This window comes from Drosophila ananassae, chromosome XL (genome assembly GCF_017639315.1).
Source record: "Drosophila ananassae strain 14024-0371.13 chromosome XL, ASM1763931v2, whole genome shotgun sequence".
Lineage (NCBI taxonomy): Eukaryota > Metazoa > Arthropoda > Insecta > Diptera > Drosophilidae > Drosophila > Drosophila ananassae.
The window spans coordinates 13,859,065-13,876,708 of record NC_057931.1 but is presented as its reverse complement, the minus strand read 5'-3'; the positions used below and the strand labels follow the sequence as shown (position 1 = coordinate 13,876,708).

The following is a 17,644-nucleotide window of genomic DNA, read 5'->3' as shown; positions in this document are numbered from 1 at the left end:
ATCGCTGTCTCCTTTCTGGCTCCTCTGGCTTATGTTTAACCCTCTGCTGCCATCTCTGTCTGTGTGAATGCGCCTGTCCTTGTCCCGATGCCCTGAGCCGCGTGCGATCACGGAGCGCATAAATGGCATTTGACACGTGACAAAAATTTTGAATTTTAATATTTGCACCACTGTGTCCTGCCCCTCTATCTGGCTGTGTGTATGCGGGTATGCGTGGCGAGTGTGGGTGGCATTAGTGTGTGTGCTTCCGGATCCGGCCCCATCTGTGTGAGTGTGTATGTGTGCTTTGGTTAAACTGAATTTCATTTGGTTTTTCCGCCAGCCATTGTTTCTTCAGCATGATTTTCCGATGCTTGTTCTATGACTCTATAGCTCTATGCTATCCCATCTATGTCCCAGTCCACACTCACAGACCAAGAGTCCAAGTGCCGACAAATCCTGTCAAGGAGCCAGCCAGGAAATTTGTTTGCTTTGCATGTGCGGACACTTTGTTAAAATGATGCGACATAATAACTGCGAGCCACCACCCTACTGCCCCAATCACCCACCAGCCTCCGTTCACTCAGGCTGGCATCAAATTTTTTGACTGCCCATTAAATATTATGGCAATGCAAACGAATCAACAACAACGATAACTCCAATACACCAGCCAACAACCAACAACCAACGAACAACACCCGAACCACCACAGAGGCAACAGCAACAATCATTGGCTGGACATTTTGCATTTTTGGCAATTTTTGGCGACGTGACGGCAAATAAAAGTTAAATGAAAATGAAACTATGCAAATAAAAGCGAATTTTTGTGGGTGAGGCCTTCTCTATTTCCTCTTTCTAGGTGGCTGTTGGTGGTTGCTTCGGTGGTGGTGGTGGTGCTGGTGGTGGTGCGTTCAATTTCGGGCCATTCTGCTGGCCATTTCCCAATCAGTATCCATTCCAGCCAACTTTTTGTGGCTATTTCAAGGTAAAAGAAATCGAAACTTAAAGTCATTCCTTGAACTGAGTAATGACTTAAAGTTCTTTAAAGTTCATCTCACCTTTAGTTTTCTTCCTTAGAAGAAATTTAAATTAGAATATTTTTGTTGACAAAATGTATTAATAGCCAGCTAGATATCGGTGCGTTATGAGAACAACTCGATACGCACCCTAGGAATCCTTGATGACACTTGCCAAAATTAACAGGCATTACCATAAATTGGGTAGTTTCGAGAGTTTCGAGAGTAGGAAATATAATAGTTTAAAATATCTCTAGGTTTGGAAAAGAGGTCACGCTGAGGTGGGTCGAGGCCGAGGCTGAGGCTATAAACTCTGCTTGTTTCAAGGAGTATAGGCTCAGCATTGTGAACTATACACTATCATAAACTACAGCATTATGAACAATTGTATAATGGGTATTGTTCAACAAAAAAAGGTAAGCTCCCTTTTGGCGGAGCCGAAGATGATATATCTTTGCAGTTATATTGGATCGGATATACATAGTTGTCAATCCTTGTGAGAATTTCATTATGAAATGAATTTTTTATAATAAAGAGTTTAATAAAATACTCAAATTCTATTTTCAAAAACACTTGAGTTGTTGCATTTTTTGTCGTTCAGTTCAACTAGTGTATAGGATGTAGTCGACGATGCCGGCCGTTCTGACTATAATAAAATATAGTCCGCGGATCCGGAATACATTCTGAAATCAATTTAAAAACACGCTGTATTTAAAAATTTGGCATATTGATAGCAAGTCACTGTCTTAAAAAATTTCAAAAAAAAAATAGCATAACAGCTATATAACAGTTTTCGATGGTTCATAATAGCAGCTATATTTTAAACTAGATCTACCAAAAATCAATTAAGGGTTTTGTGAATAATTTTAACCCTGAATAGTTTATAGGAAATGGATAAAATGCACAGAATCATTCATATGGACGGACATGATTCATTATTTTCATCTCGATCAAGAAGATATCAAGAATATATCACTATATCTCATATGATCGGAGATTATTCCTTAAAAGCATTTCAAAACTTTAAACATTAGTATACCCTGGAAAAAAATAGTTTCTATGGTATATTCAAAGATGACGTCTTTGATTTTATATATAATTTAGAAGCCCCACAGACTATTTGAATCAAAAACTAAAAACAATTTGTGCTATTAGGTTAGGTTGTATTTGTATACAGCTGGTTTCAGGTGCGTTATGTCACTAACTGCGTACCTTTATACAATTTCCGAAATGAACAGGAACTACCATTAATTTTGAGGGCGGCGTGGAACGCGCCATCGCGTCAAAAGAAAATATAAACCGAGACGCGTGGGCGTGGCCAGAGCCGACTCTTATGTGTATCCTGCGAGAGTCCTTCCGGGAGCTTAATGATCAAAGTCCCTTCCCATGATCTGGGCCATGCTGCTGCACCTCGGCTTGGACCGGAAACGGCCCCCTGACTTATATTGTGGCACGGCACTCGAGCTTCCAGGTCCTTGGGACATATGATTGCGATTTTGAATTTGAGCTTGGCTTGAAACTGCATTTGGGTGTGATCCAGAGGCGTGGTTGCAGTTGGAATTGGTGTTATTGTTCGGGCTGTTGGTGTATTTGTTGGAATGGTTGGAATTGCTGTTCGTGTTGGTATTATTGGGTTTGGTGTTGTTGGAATCGTTGTTGAAAGTGATCTTGTTGGGGAGTTTAGGGTTATTGACCATCTTGTTGGTGATGTTCGAGCTGACATTCTTGTTGGCGTTTGCACTTCGGTGGGAGCTGTTGGGGTACCCCACTGGCACCTGAATGCGGCCGCCCGAAATGGGGTTGTAAAAGGAGCCCGGAAGATTGGCCAGACGACCGCGGCACGGCATGCTGGCGATCGGTCCGACACTGCCAGCTCCACCACCTGGTCCACGAGTGCCCCTGCTCCTCTGACCCTCGGGCGGCACGTCGTCAAAGAATCCCTCGTAGAGCACGAATCTATTGCCCTGCGGTATGGTGCGCACCAGACCGAAGTGTTTGCCCAGGAAGCCCAACAGCTTCGGGGAGGGCCGGTCCACGGAGCACTTGCAGGGCGACCAGCCCTGGTCGGCGAGCATCTTGTCGAAGATGGCCTTTCCCAGCCCGCGCCGCTGGCGGGACTCGTGGATGTAAAAGTCGAGGATGGCCGGGGTCTGGTCCGCCCGACGGCACTCGCCCTTCTCGTCGAACAGGAAGAGGTCCTTGGTGCCGACCTTGAGCAATCCGGTCACCGCCCAGCGGCCCGACTCGCTGTCTGCCATTAGATAGATTACGTGGTTGGTCATGTTGTCGACCACCTTCTCCGCGGTGGTCACTGCAGTCCTCAGGCCTTGGGCCACCGCCGACAGCTGCCCCATCTCGTCAATGATCCGGCTGAGCTTGTATCCCGGTGTTGGCGGAGCGGCCTTCGGATTTTGGTCTTTCAGCAAGGCAGACAATATCTGGGGGCGCAGCAAGTGTGGCTGGACCCGGATGATCTCCTGTGGGAACAGGTCCCTGATGTCAAACTCAAACTCCACCATTTTTATTGTTTCGTTTTTTGTGGGTTGGTTGAGATGTTTTTGGTTCAGCCGTCTGATAACTTATGATCCATTCCAAGGTGTGCTCCAAGTCGTTGCTTTGACAGAAGTTTCAAAAAAATGGAGTGGCCTACTTTAAGGGATTATTTTGGGTGACAGTTACCGACTTAGAAAGCTACGACTAGGAGCTTGGGGGTTAATTGAGAGTCTATGGCCATTTCAAGGACCAAAAACTCTCCTTTCCTCGGCCAACAGAGCACCCAAGTCTCCCATTGACCTGGTCGAGCGAAAAGGCCAATGACACTGGCGCATCGGCTAGAAGACAAAAATACAACACTTGGGTAAAATTACAAGCAATTTGGCTGGTTTAAAGTACGAATATAATCGAATGCCTGAAATAAAAGTTACATTAACCCATATCAGCCGCTTAGTGGCCCGAGCTTCTTTTCTTTTCTGGCCGGGCTGGAGAGTCGTCGAGCGTGAAGGACAGTAATCCAGTGAGAAAGCATGCTTGATTGCACTAACCCCATCGTGCCCCCAGAAAAAAAGGACCAAAGGACCCTGGGACCGAGGCCTCGGGCCTCTACACATATTAATATTCGGCCGTGTATTTAAACTATTTCTGGTGGTGTGCATATTTTTCGATTTTGACTTTCCGGCTGCCGGAATTTCGTTCCGGGTCACTGCCAAGAGGGTCTCGGCTGGTCCGTTTTGGAAAATACCCAAAGTTAACTACTGCTTAGATGGTTTTGGTTTTGCAGCTTAAAGGCTGGCCCCGAATTCCGATCATGATACATACTCTGTGGCACATACGCCTACATACATGGATATATTTTCACAAATCACAAAGTTCTCTGTGGAGGGAACACGGACATATGCCTTTAACGACAGGACAACACCCTTAAATGCTATTCGCTTGGTATGTATCTGTATCTCCAGTTGTAGCTGTATCTGTATCTGTAGTTGTGGGCCCTGCCCGCACGTGTATCTGTGTAGTTGTTGTACTTTAGCTCTTGCAATCCAAACGTTAATGGTCTGTCAATTATCGCCACCCAGTGAGTGTAACGATAAGATATCGCCCCCAGGCGCAAAACATTTCATACGCACTGTCCGCCTGTCCGTTTGTCCGTTTGTCCGTCTGTCCGTTTGTCCGCCTGTCTAGTGTCTAGTGCCTTCGAGTTGCCTCAACACTTTAGTACATCATTTAGTTCGAATTAGTTATGGACATAGAGCACACAACTCTCGAATAGCCGAAGACGTACAATCGAATGGAACAACTTTCGCACACCCACAATAACCGTTAGAAATTCCTGAACGAAGGCGCCACTGCCTGTCTATGTGTGTGCTACGTGTGTGATAGTGTACGGCGACAGGATCTGGGGTCAGGGGTCGGCTCTGGTTGCCCTTTTTACATTTGTATTTATAGTCAGGCCAGGGCACGGCCCAGAGACGTTGAGGAGCCCAAGACGAAAACAAAATTGGCGTTTACACTGAGAAAAATAAGCACATTAAAGGTTCAATAATTAATAAATAGACAAATAATTTGTTGTATTATTTTTTAACTCATTTAAGTCTTACTAGAAAAGGCAGAATTCTATTTTCTTAATTGAAGTATAGTTTTTAAAACAAAACTTAGTTTTCTTTAAAAGGGGAATATGGTATATATAGTATATATAAATTTGTGGCAGTGTACACTACAATTTTATGTCAAGTAACGGACAGACGGACAATGCCCTGCCATTTGAATATAGTTTTCGAATATAAATGGCTTCAAATACAGTTCATAGTTTTCTGTTTTACGAAAGGAAGTCCTTGGTGGGGCTCCTTATTTTTGTTCCAGTGTAGGCCATTTCATATTAAGACACGGACAGACGGACAGCGGACAGATGGACAAAACTCACATCGGTAGCTCCTCGTTCTCGTTTTCATTGTGCGTAGTTCTGGGGACGTGGTTGTGGATATGTCCTGGACTTTCCCCCACAACACCCCCATCTCCTGGCTGTCTGACTGAGTGCCCATTAGACGATGACGAGCGGTGGGAGGGGGAGGTCCTGCGAGTCCTGGCGCATCCTCCTTCGCTTTGCGCTTATCTATTTAGACTCTTTTAGTTACGGTTTTGGTTTTCCCAGCCGTGGCTTTCGCCTCGAATTGATTTCAGCATCCTTGTTTGTCTTGGGCGAGTACTGCGAGTATTTTTATTTCCTTTCATGCTTATTGGAATTTTATTATCAGCTCATATAAATGCAATAAAACGCTGATATATATCCGGAAACAAAGAGTGCTTTACTTACCCGGGCCCCGGGCCTGAACTTCAACTTTAACCCGATGCCCCCCTTTTGAATAGAAAGTTTTCAATAGTTTTTGCCTTGAAATATTTTCAGATTCTTTATTTATTTCATTTCCTGTTCGGTATTACATTAGGTTGTCTGTTATCCTTTAATCATGTTATTCGCTATTATTATTCTCATTAGCTATTGTGTAATTATCCTTGAAATAGTTTGCCTTCTCAGAGCTTAGCCTACGCGTCAATTAGTTAATAATTCATAACTTGTTCTAGTCGAAAAAAAAACGATAAAAACCGATAAAAGTAATGAACATTGCTTTAAAATAGTTTCATTTTGCTAAATATTATGCATATAGCTCGTATGCTTACTTGGTACAGAGATCCTTGTTCGCTATATGTATATTTTGATGTTACGGAGGGACCTTAAGAGTATCGTGTTTTTATATAAAAACCACAAAATAACAATAACAGATAACAATTTAACGATTCGGGAAATCAAGCTACGATTTTCTTCAGTGTGATCTTTGTTGTTTCTTGTTTTAGTTTTAGTTTTAGTTGTTGTATTTGGTGTACGTATATCCTTTGTCTATATATGTATATATGTATGTTTACCGTTAATTCAAGTTGCACAAGTCGCACATTTACCAATTATTCTATAATTAATAAGCGTTTTCTTTGGAAGAACCTAACTTAGGAGCATTTCTGAAAGTTGAACTGTTATTTGTTAATTAGTCTTAATTCTAATCTTAGCTACCTATTAAAAAAAAAAAAGAATTTACACCCAGGATATACTCACTCACACACACGCATGCATACAAATATGATTTAATTTTTGTATTTCATTTTTTGTAGGAAAGTATAAAAAACAGTTGAGCTTTTCTTTTTACTACAAAGGGGACTTCACAGAACTGTGAGCTTTTGGGGGCATTTTCTTAGGGGTCTCGTGGGTCTTGGAAGGGGAGAGGGGGACTCTATAGTACTTAGACGCTAGACAATATTCATTCATATCATATATGGAATTTGTATAAAGTATTACACGTGTACGAGTACGATTAAGTATCTATTAATTATTTGTCACATAGAAACAGTTAAGAGGACGGCCGTTGAAATCAGGGACCCAAACGCCCCATCGATGCCCGTGGGCGCATGTCCTTGGTCCATGGGATGTCCTTGGCAGATCCTGGTCCTGGTCTGGACCGAGAGCAAGGGGCATGCTCCCCCCCTTATTCGGGACGTGCGCCAGGGGCGTCGGGCTCGGCTGTTTCGGTCCTTGTTTCAAAACTCATCAGTTTTGATACTGCACTATCGAGTATTTAACACATACACATATCTGCTGTATCCCTCTACATACTACCGCAGGTCTTCAGCTGGAGCTAATTGCTTCTAGCAATCTACATACCCTGATTCTCGCCATCCCTCCTCCTATCCCCTTCCCCCTCTCCACTGCTACCGACTATCTGATATAGTTAGCGAGTACTCTATATCTGGTTTATGTCTGCGTACTAGGTACGCTGTCCTTAAGATCTTACCTAGAGTTTAGTGCCTAGCCTATGTACGAACTTTGGTTTTAAATGCGCATACATCGTTTATCTCCCACCCTACTCGGTGTTTCTCTCAGTGTGAACTCAAACTCAAGTGAACGGAAAGTGGTGCCTCGGAAGCGGAGGACGTCAAGGTCAGGGCCCCCGATTCTTCTAGTTTCGATTTGTGGGGCTCATTTGGTTGTGGTGTCTTCTTGTGTGCGTGAGTGTTTCGATAACTGTCGATCTTTTTCAGTATGTATCCTGACAAGAGCTCGGCCAGGACCAGGGCTTACCCGAAGAACTCCCAAGCTTTGCCAGACACGTACATTCATTCCTTCGAAAAAAAAGAATGGAGTTAGGGGTGCAAATGGCTATCGATATCTTATCGACTGTTGGTCGGTACTCTATCGATTTTCGCCAAAGGACTGCCCTGTCAATGAACTCTAAACAAAACTTAAGCTTTATAAAAATCCCTCTTAACTTATTCGGATCATTCGTGTTAGTGTTCTGTGAGTGTTGTTGCTGGCGAGCGCTGACCTCAAAGTACCGCTTGTTGCCTTAACCTATCGATACACGACAACTAACTAACACACTAAATATCGATACCAATTATCGACACAGGACTGCTCCCAGCAGAGCCGCATGTCGTTACTTTTTAGAGATATGGATTTCTTTACTACACTTAGCTAGTCTTTAAATTTAATTTTGTTTTGCGTTTTGCGTTTTTGTTTCTGTTTTTTTTTTTTTGGAAAAAATGGGGCGGGTGGGGGCGTGTCAGAGACTTGGGCGGCTGGGGGTGGGGTTGGGAATACATTTTTGCCAGCTGCTCGTGATATGTTCGGAATTTCGAGAGCAGCCAACAAAAACTAGCACTACGTCTCTGATTGAAGCGAACCGTACATCCTAAGGTGCCAAATAGCTGATTTTTACGAACTTACTTCTAGATTTTCTGGCTGGGGTCCTTGGGAGGAGTTTGCTTTCTGTTTTCTGTTTTCTGGTTGCTTGGGCTGTGTATAATTTATGTATTAGGTATAACGCTAGTCGGGTTAGCTAAACGTAATTGTTTAAAATTGTGCCTAGCCTACAGCTCGTTAAGTTCTGACATCGAGTTCCTTAGTCGATATATACAGGATCTATTTACATAAAATAGCTAAACATACGTGCTTAATGCTACTGAAACAACCAACAAACGTTGAAATAAACGATAAATAATTCAACACAAAACCCAAATGCCTAATTGAGTGGCGAGTTGGGATCTTAGTGCTTCTTGGATTGCTTGCATTTTTGGCACACTGCTCCGTACTGCCGTACGTATCCTTCGAACCGCATTGCTCCCGCGTTTGTCAAGGGGCGTTTTCAATCACCCCATGTGCATGATCTTCTTGAAGGCCTTGCGGAACTCGGGATTGAATATCGTGTAGATGACCGGATTGACGAAGCTGTTGATGTAGCCCAGCCAGGTGGTAAGCATGTAGGCCGTCAGACCCGGGCGGCAGTCTTTCTTGAACTTGGCGCACATGGCGTCCATGATGTTGCAGCTGAAGAACGGCAGCCAGCAGAATAGGAAGACACCTGTTCGTGTTCGTTTTTCCCAAAATTATACAGTACTCTGTCATTGGGTGTAAAGCGCTTAAAAAACTTACCCAAAACTATGGCCAATGTTTTGGTGGCCTTGCGCTCCTTTTTGGCCGACGATTTTTCGCGTTTCTTTTTCGAGGCCTTGTGCACTTTGTATATCGTGAATCTAAAGGAGCATTGGATACACACGCAAGGATAATAAGCCATGGAAAATTGTATATTCAAAACCGAAAAAAGGGAAATAGTGAGGTAGGTTGGATTTGGAGGAATTCGAAGTTGCTACGCTCTATCCACGGGATAATTTTTAGAAATACATTGTTTTTAAAATGAGAACGGTCAACTTGTATACTAGCTATAAAGATAATAGGGATATGTACTAAATTTGAGATCAATAGCTTTGAAAATTAACAACTTGGAAGCTTAGATATCAAGTTAACGGACAGACGGACAAGACTTCTTAGACCTGAAAGAAAAGCATATAATTTTCCGATTTAAACCATCGATTATTACGAGAAAAATTATAAAAATTGTGTAGCAGCTTAAGTACAAAGCTAAAGGACAGATGGACAAGCGGACATGATCCTATATCCCTGCAGGATAAGCCCCTTGACAAATCTGGAAAAAATGAGAGGGTATAAAAGGCAGCAAGGATAAAGACCAGTGTAGGTAAGGGTCAAACTAATAACTGTAATTAGGGAGGACGCAGGCGATGGCGGACTCACCTTGACGCCTGCGAGTTCTTCTTATCCTTGCGCGAGGACGTTTTCGATGTGGTCGATAGCGTTGAGTCGTTGCGTGCCAAAGTCATGGCCTCTTGCACTCCGTACCGGACAAAGGACAACGGCTTCATGGCGACGCTGTGAACGGGGAATGGAAAAAGAGCCGAACAACCGGAATCAAATCGCAATCTCGGGCGGGAAGTAATAGAGGTATTATGGCACTATTTTTGGTTTGCTTATTTGTGGTTTTCTGTTTTTTTTTCTTGGGGGTTAGGTAAAGGTGTTGCCAAAGTGCTGGTTTCTAGGTGTAATTAGTAGTGAGTGGTAAGTGTTGGTTTGCTGGGGAGTTTTGGGAAGCTAAGTCAGTCAGCTAAACAGCATAAAATGGGATTAATCGATCTGTACGAAATGGATATATAAATTATCAGAGGTTGCAGAAAAAAAAAATTTATTTTTATAAAACATAAATATGTTTTTACAAGACTTTGAAGATTAAGAAATGAGAATATGTTTCATTAGGTTTTCCTATATATTTTGAATAATTGACTAAGTATTTAAATGCTTTATGTTGCAGAAAACTAAATTTTTTTGTCAGAAAATGATTGTTTTAGATTGAATGAAAAAAATCGTAAATTATTCCACATTTTTCTGGAAAACTAGTCAGAGTAAGCTAAGAATAACTGATGAAGGACTTTACTTAATTTTTTACATTTATTTAAAACATACTTAAGTTTCTGATGCTACTTTTGAAAATACTGTTGATGAGGAGAACTACTTTCTAAGTGTTCATAGCCGCTTGGAAAGAAGTGCTTTAAGCCTTAGACTCTAAGGAAAAAGGGATGTTTGTGTTAGGGATGGGCTTAGGATACAATTTAAAGGCATATAGAAGCAGGCCACTTAAGCAAAATGGAAAAATACCTGGTGTTATCGACAGCGACTGACCTGAGGGCGGCGGGGTCGCCGCGCTTCGGCGAATCGTCGGCGGTGTTCCGTCGGCTGCTGACGCTGGATCGCTGCAGGGTGGCACCACTGGGCAGCGGACTATCCGGCGGCGAGCCGCTGCTGGGCGGCGCCGCGGAGGCGGAGGCGCCGGCGGAGGACGGAGCGCCCACGCCTGCAAGGACATCGTCAACGTTTGAGGCAGCATAACCAGAATCATGATTACCGTTCGGATCGGCGACCACCAGTTGGGGCTGGGTGGTGATTTGGGCCACGACGCTGCTGCCGCGCGGATGAGTCGGGGAGGAGTTGGCCGGGATTTGCACGGATTTCCAGTTTTCACACGGCAATGCATCCAATCACGGCAAGTACACCAATCCATCCATCAATCAATCAAGCACACAGGACACAAAGAGAGAGAGAGAGAGAGAGAGAGGGGGGGAAATCAATTAATCGGCCTGGCAAGATTGAGTTTTAATTAAGTGTTGCATTAATTGAATTATTCAGATTTATTTTTCTTTTCTCGCTGTTCGCTGCTGGCTGATGGCTGCTGGCTGCTCCCTGCCTCAAGGATCTCGAGGTCCCTTAAAAGGGATGGCAAGGACGGCGAAGGAGCGGAAAATAAAAACGAAACCCAATCAAAGCCCCCGAACCCATCTTAAACCGTCTCTTTGTGCATCCGCTGCTGTCATTAACGGTTTCATTTCGAGTCCTTATTGGATTAAGGATGCCATCAGGATGCTAATTGACGCCGCTTAATGCTCGCACTCAATGGCGGTTTCGTTTTCGGTTTCGGACATCGCGCCGCAGGCCAAGGACTTGCGCAGGATACCCCAACCTACTGCAGTGTCTGCCAACTTTAAATCTGCCGACTATGGAGTGCAAAGGACTCTACTCCTTTTGGCTCCTCTTGCAATTAGATTGTCAATTTCCTCGGCAGTGCAGTTTACTCAGCAGAAAAAACTAGGAAACAGTAACCATATACCGATTGGTTTATCTTCTACGTGTCCGTGGCACGTGCCGGGTGGTCTGCGCCCCTGACAGGGTTGCCAGGTTGCCAGGTGCCCCCATAGAAAAAAGGAGCCAGGAGCCGGGAAACTGCTGAGCCCAAAACTTCTCATCGGGGTCATCGTCGCAGATAGCCAGAAAAACAGAGACTGCCCGTCCATTAGGCCGAGCCCCCTGAAGTTCGCCTGCCAACTGCCAATTGGGACTGACACTTCACTTGAGAGGGTATATGGGTTTTCCGGAGCTACTTGGACAGCTTCTATATTTTTAATATTTTTTTTTAATTATAACTTATTATTATCCTCTGTTTATCGAGACAGTTTGGGACAAATATCTTGTGAGTTTGGTTTGTTTTCTATTTCTTTGATATTATTTATAATTCTAATTCCATTATTCCTATTTTACGAATATATTTTAAGTTTCAAAACACAATATTCTTAAGGGGGCAGGATGGCTTGAAACTTAAAAAAAAATCTTTTCAAAAATGTTCTATTATATAATAGAACATTATCTCAGGAATATCCTGTGAAAGTTTCATGTTGATCAGACAAAACTCGCTGAGATACCGATTATCCAGTTACTTTCTATCTATTATATTATATATACTTTAAATTGCTTTTAAAACTTTGGACGCGTTTTTCTCAAAACAAATTTTTCCAAGTCGGTGCGTAACGTAACTCAAAAAGTAATGCTCGGATCTAAATAAAATTTTTCATACATCTTTTATACAATAAAAAAAAATTAAAAAATTCTTTTTACCATTTTCACAGTCAATAATGGGCTGATTATACCCTTGCAGAGGGTATTATAATTTTGGTCAAAAGTGTGCAACGCAGTGAAGGAGACATCTCCGACCCTATAAAGTATATATATTCTTGATCAGGATCACCTCCTGAGTCGATATGAGCATGTCCGTCTGTCCGTCTGTCCGTCTGTCCGTCTGTCCGTCTGTCTGTCTGTCTGTCTGTCGGTTTCTACGCAAACTAGTCTCTCAGTTTTGGAGCTATCGAGTTGAAACTTTGCACACATCCTTCTTTCCTTTGCAGGTAGTATATAAGTCGGAACGGCCGGGATCGGTCGACTATATCCTATAGCTGCCATATAACTGATTGATCGGAAATGCCATAACTTCGTTGTTTTTTAAGTTAGAGGGTTGGGACTTTCCACACATGTTATGTTTGACCAAAATATCGTATGTACAAAATTTCATAAGGATCGGCCGACTATATTCTATAGCTGTCATAGAACGATCGAAATTGGCATAAGTTTGGTGTTTTTTATGTTAGAAAGATGGGATTTGGTACAGATTCTATTTTGGGAAAAACAATCTGATCTGCCAAATTTCATAAGGATCGGCCGACTATATACGATCCACTATATATCTAATAATATAAGATGCGTGGCGCCACCTAGCGGACTGCGACTGAACTGCAAGGGTATATCAACTTCGGCTCCGCCCGTTAGCTTTCCTTTCTTGTTTTTATGTTAAAATGGTACCTCCGAATTTACAACCGCGCCACAAATTAAAACTCGCTTATTTTTCAATATGACTTCGTTCATCCGCACAAGAAACTAATATTTTAAATAAATCAATTCAATTTTTTTATTTAAGAAAACACTGTGAGGCCAGATTTTACGCACCGCGTATGTGGAAGAATTATATTATAGGTCGCGCCTAACTGAATAGTATTAATAATTTCATACAATATTTCGTTTTTTTATTAATAATATTTTTTAAATTTTTTGCTCAAAGCTCTTAAATATTGGCAAATAGAGCCATTGATAAATATATTGATAAATAAATAGCCTTTATCATTTTATTTTATATAACTTCATTAGTAGAGAACTTATTTCATATCAAATTATTTTATTCATAATACAAATGAAAAACTTTCAGAACCCCTAGAATAATTTTCCAGGGTATCTGAAAGTCGATCTTGCCTGCCAGCTCATAACCGAATAGAAAATACCAAGAGGAGTACTCACTTGCCCGTCTCCTCGACAACGGTGGCCAGCATGAACTCGGTGGACTTGTCGTTGACGATGACGTGGCAGTCATCGATGTCCGGAGAGATGGCGTTCTCGTCCTCCTCCTCGTTGGAGCCGCTGGCCGTGTTGGTGGCCGGCTCGTCCGGCATGATCCTGCTGGCATGCCGACTGCTGTCCAGGGCCGTTTCGGCCAGTCGGCGGGTTTGGGCGATATTCTCGATGACACTGCCGCCAGTCAGTTCCGAGAGGTGGGGCTTACGGGCCGCTCTTTGCTTCCGCGCCCGACTCCTCAGGGCCTTTTGTAGGAGCAGCAGAAAGGACCATGGGGCCAGAGAGCGAAGAGGTCAGACATCCAGTCAGAGAAAAAGTCAGAGAAATCATAGAGGGAAAAAAGTGGTTAGAACGTAGGATTAGGCCATGACGCTTGCTGCGCTTGCATCCTCCGGATACATGGGTATTCCCCGTCACTCCCTTTCCCTGTCCCTCCCATCCCCTCCCCTCCCCTACCTAGATGATAAACGCAAACAAAGCTTGGCCCAATGATTCTTGGCCGGATTGCAAATTGCGATTTTTGCCGGCATCAGCAGGACTTACAGTGCCAACGATATTGATTCCGCCACGCACGGGAATTTATATCCGATTTTGATTGGCTGCCACTGTGGCCTGTGGCTCTGGGCCGAGGAAAGGCCTCTGCAAAGTGGAATACAAAGCAAATCTTCTCCTTGAATGGGTTTTTAAATGATATTGATTAGGGTAATAGCTGCTGCTTCTTTTTTATCCGGCTTGGCTTTTAAATTTTCATTTCATAAATACTTAGTCCTGGAGTGTTTTCAGGGAAATTGCTTTTTTTCAACAAGATTTTTAGTACTTAGGCAGAACCTACAAAAAAGTATTTTTCTGGCACTAATAACTTTGAGTTTTTTATTCTATGTAATATTTTTTAAAATACAGGATTGGCCATCTATTGGTACGTTTTTCAAAATACGATCAAATAAGCATAAAATTATATTTTTTATTAATTATTTCGGTTGTTGTTATTTCGTGACTGCCTTCCTCTAATGACCAAAGAGTATGCCATTCGCTTACCCCAATATTTTTATACCCTTGCAGAGGGTATTATAATTTTGGTCAAAAGTGTGCAACGCAGTGAAGGAGACATCTCCGACCCTATAAAGTATATATATTCTTGATCAGGATCACCTCCTGAGTCGATATGAGCATGTCCGTCTGTCCGTCTGTCCGTCGGTCCGTCTGTCCGTCTGTCCGTCTGTCTGTCTGTCTGTTTCTACGCAAACTAGTCTCTCAGTTTTAAAGCTATCGAGTTGAAACTTTGCACACACCCTTCTTTCCTTTGCAGGCAGTATATAAGTCGGAACGGCCGGGATCGGTCGACTATATCCTATAGCTGCCATATAACTGATTGATCGGAAATGCCATAACTGGTGTTTTTTAAGTTAGAGAGTTGAGACTTTCCACACGTGTTATATTTGACCAAAATATCTTGTGTACAAAATTTCATAAGGATCGGCCGACTATATCCTATAGCTGTCATAGAACGATCGATATTGACATAACTTTGGTGTTTTTTAAGTTAGAAAGATGGGATTTGGTACAGATTCTATTTTGGGAAAAGCAATCTGATCTGCCAATTTTCATAAGGATCGGCCGACTATATACGATCCGCTATATATCTAATAATATATGATGCGTGGCGCCACCTAGCGGACTGCGACTGAACTGCAAGGGTATATCAACTTCGGCTCCGCCCGAAGTTAGCTTTCCTTTCTTGTTTTTATTTGACATTTTTACTTGACATAACAGTCGTAATATTGTTTTTCAATCCGCATAACATCGGTCTTTATTTATCTACTAACATCAATTTATTTATCCACTAACTTTCTCTCGAACTTTTTTTACCAATTTTCGTATCCCTATTTCTTTTCAAAATTCATTCCGTTTCGACGACACATTTGAAATTAAAAAAACGATCTTCAAAAAAAAACATATTGTTTCGTACCGCGGATGGTATCACTAATTACACGTCGAAATTTTAGTGTATCTAGTTTTGTGTTTTAAGACAACGAAATTCAAAAACGTACTAATGGTGGCTCACCCTGTACTAAAAATTATTTTTTTTAAGTTTATTCAAGGTTTAACAACTTCTAAGATTCCTAAAGAATAATATTTGGTGTTGATTCTTAAGAAGGTGACGAAAACTTTCTTTAAAGGTGATTGACTTTAAAGAATGATATAAAAATGTTTTGAAATATTCCCTTAACATATAGGTAATTCAATTTTAATACTTTATAATATGCTACTTTGGTACCCCCTAAAAATTAAGACAAACCTTTGCTTTAGATGAAATCTTACCTTGAAAATATTCCAGTAGAGGAAAACCATAATAATGCAGGGTATGTAGAAGCTGCTCAGAGAGGAGTAGAGGATGAAGTCGGCATTGTAGAAGGCGCAGACATCGGGCTCGCGATTGGGCGTGTTGTTCAGGCCCAGAACAATGGGCGAGCCTATGGCAGCCGATATGGCCCAGACCAGCAGAATCGTAAGGCAAACGCGGCGGCTGTTTTTGTGCTTGGCGTACTTTATTGGCTGCGTCACAGCGATGTATCTGCGAGATACAGGAGCTCATATGTCAGAAAACAGACAACTAATAAATGGAGTAGAGACTCACCTGTCTATGGAGATGGCAACTAAGTTGAATATCGATGAAGTAGAGCATATCACATCCATGGCTATATAGAAATCACAAACAACGTCAGGCAGGGCCCAGGCTCCATTTACCTAAGGAGAAAAAAGGTGTATGCGTAGAGAGTTACTTAACCGATTCTGCGAGTTGTCTCTTCCTTTGTTGAATATCAATAACAATATTTTGCCCTGCTGCTGCCACAAATTAGTTTTCAGACTTCGCCAGACTCCATAAAAACCCGAACAAAAACTCAAGAAATAACCAAAGCCAAACAATTTGTAGCACACACTGACAGGAGGATGCTGGATCCTTGCTCCTTGGCTTGCCTATGTGTGTGTGTGTGTGTGTGTGTGCATGCCTTCATTCTTCCATTCATTGATTCATTCATCCAATCCTGCTTTTTTGCAACCTTTTCCAATCGGCTTGCCTTTAAAGTAGGCAAACAGAGAGTGAAACTCTAGCCGGGTCTTAGCCGGGCTAAGAGTGTAAAATATTTCCACGCACCCCGCCACACAAGCGGGTGGCGGGAAAGTAAAAGCGAAAGCATCGCAGCAGTGTATATGGGAGTATATGCCAGACTTTCGTCTATATCCTTCCATTGAGGGGCGGACGAGCTAAGCGAGCATAACAAAAGTTGAGCTCGTCCAAGGAAAGTGGCAGAAACTTTTTGATATAAAGACACACGCACGAATGCTCATCCTCCCCTAAGGACTACGTCCTGTCCCCGACCCGAAAAACCCACCCCCAACACACACACTCACAGCTTTGAGCAAAAAACCATTGTCAGGCACATTACGTATACGCAGCGTATGCCGGGCGTTTTCTGCTCGCCTGCCTGCAACTGAACTATAATTTATAATGTATTTTTTCCAAGGTATCGACTTCGTTTTTGTCGACTACTCAGAGTAAGTAAATTTCTTGCATTTAATGGTTTTATTTTTATTTCAGTATTCAGTGCCACAGACAAAATGTAACATTTGTCGAATTATTTATGGCTTAATCTTGGCGAAAGTTTGCTTTGAATTCCATTTTCCATTGAATTTCCTTTTGCTTCAAGCTTCGTTGGATTTTTTAATATTTTTTCCAATTCCTATTCGCACCACATCCCCGACCCGAACACCACTGCCCGGATAAAGTCTATTCAGTCTTTTGAGTTCCAGGAGTATTGTGTAAGCGGTTTCCAATTCAGCGAAAGTGTCTCTCCCTCGTCTCCGAAAAATGTTCAATTTATGTATATTGTGAGCATAAAGGCATTTAAAGTCAGCTGGCTCTCGTTTTTTTCCTGGTTTATTTTAGACGGCATAGAGCGGCAAGAATAGGAGGCGTCCTCTTATATGGCCCTGTCCCTGCCCGGGCTGTGTCCTGGCTGCGTCCTGGGCCATATCCTGGCTG

At 42.5% G+C, this 17,644-nt stretch overlaps 2 protein-coding genes across 6 annotated transcripts in view; both read right to left on the bottom strand.

The window, feature by feature from the left end:
- Positions 1–2,137: 2,137 nt before the first annotated feature.
- Positions 2,138–3,590, bottom strand: LOC6503165 (alpha-tubulin N-acetyltransferase 2). Its single transcript, XM_001963518.4, has one exon. The coding sequence runs from the start codon at positions 3,512–3,514 to the stop codon at positions 2,360–2,362; it is 1,155 nt and encodes a 384-aa protein (XP_001963554.1). The 5' UTR covers positions 3,515–3,590; the 3' UTR covers positions 2,138–2,359.
- Positions 3,591–5,887: 2,297 nt separating this feature from the next.
- The window catches only part of LOC6503164 (dopamine D2-like receptor), a 58,570-nt gene continuing 46,813 nt past the window's right edge, over positions 5,888–17,644 (bottom strand). For 2 of the 5 annotated variants that reach the window (XM_032453054.2, XM_044716914.1), the window contains 7 exons: positions 16,238–16,347; positions 15,922–16,174; positions 13,549–13,847; positions 10,534–10,836; positions 9,619–9,753; positions 8,962–9,062; positions 5,888–8,890 (listed from right to left, as the gene is read on the bottom strand). In XM_032453054.2, coding sequence (XP_032308945.1) covers positions 8,679–8,890; positions 8,962–9,062; positions 9,619–9,753; positions 10,534–10,836; positions 13,549–13,847; positions 15,922–16,174; positions 16,238–16,347 — 1,413 coding nt within the window. In that variant the 3' untranslated portion in view covers positions 5,888–8,678. The remainder of the gene's footprint in view (positions 8,891–8,961; positions 9,063–9,618; positions 9,754–10,533; positions 10,837–13,548; positions 13,848–15,921; positions 16,175–16,237; positions 16,348–17,644) is intronic. The other 3 variants (XM_032453055.2, XM_044716916.1, XM_044716915.1) reach the window with 3 other exon arrangements.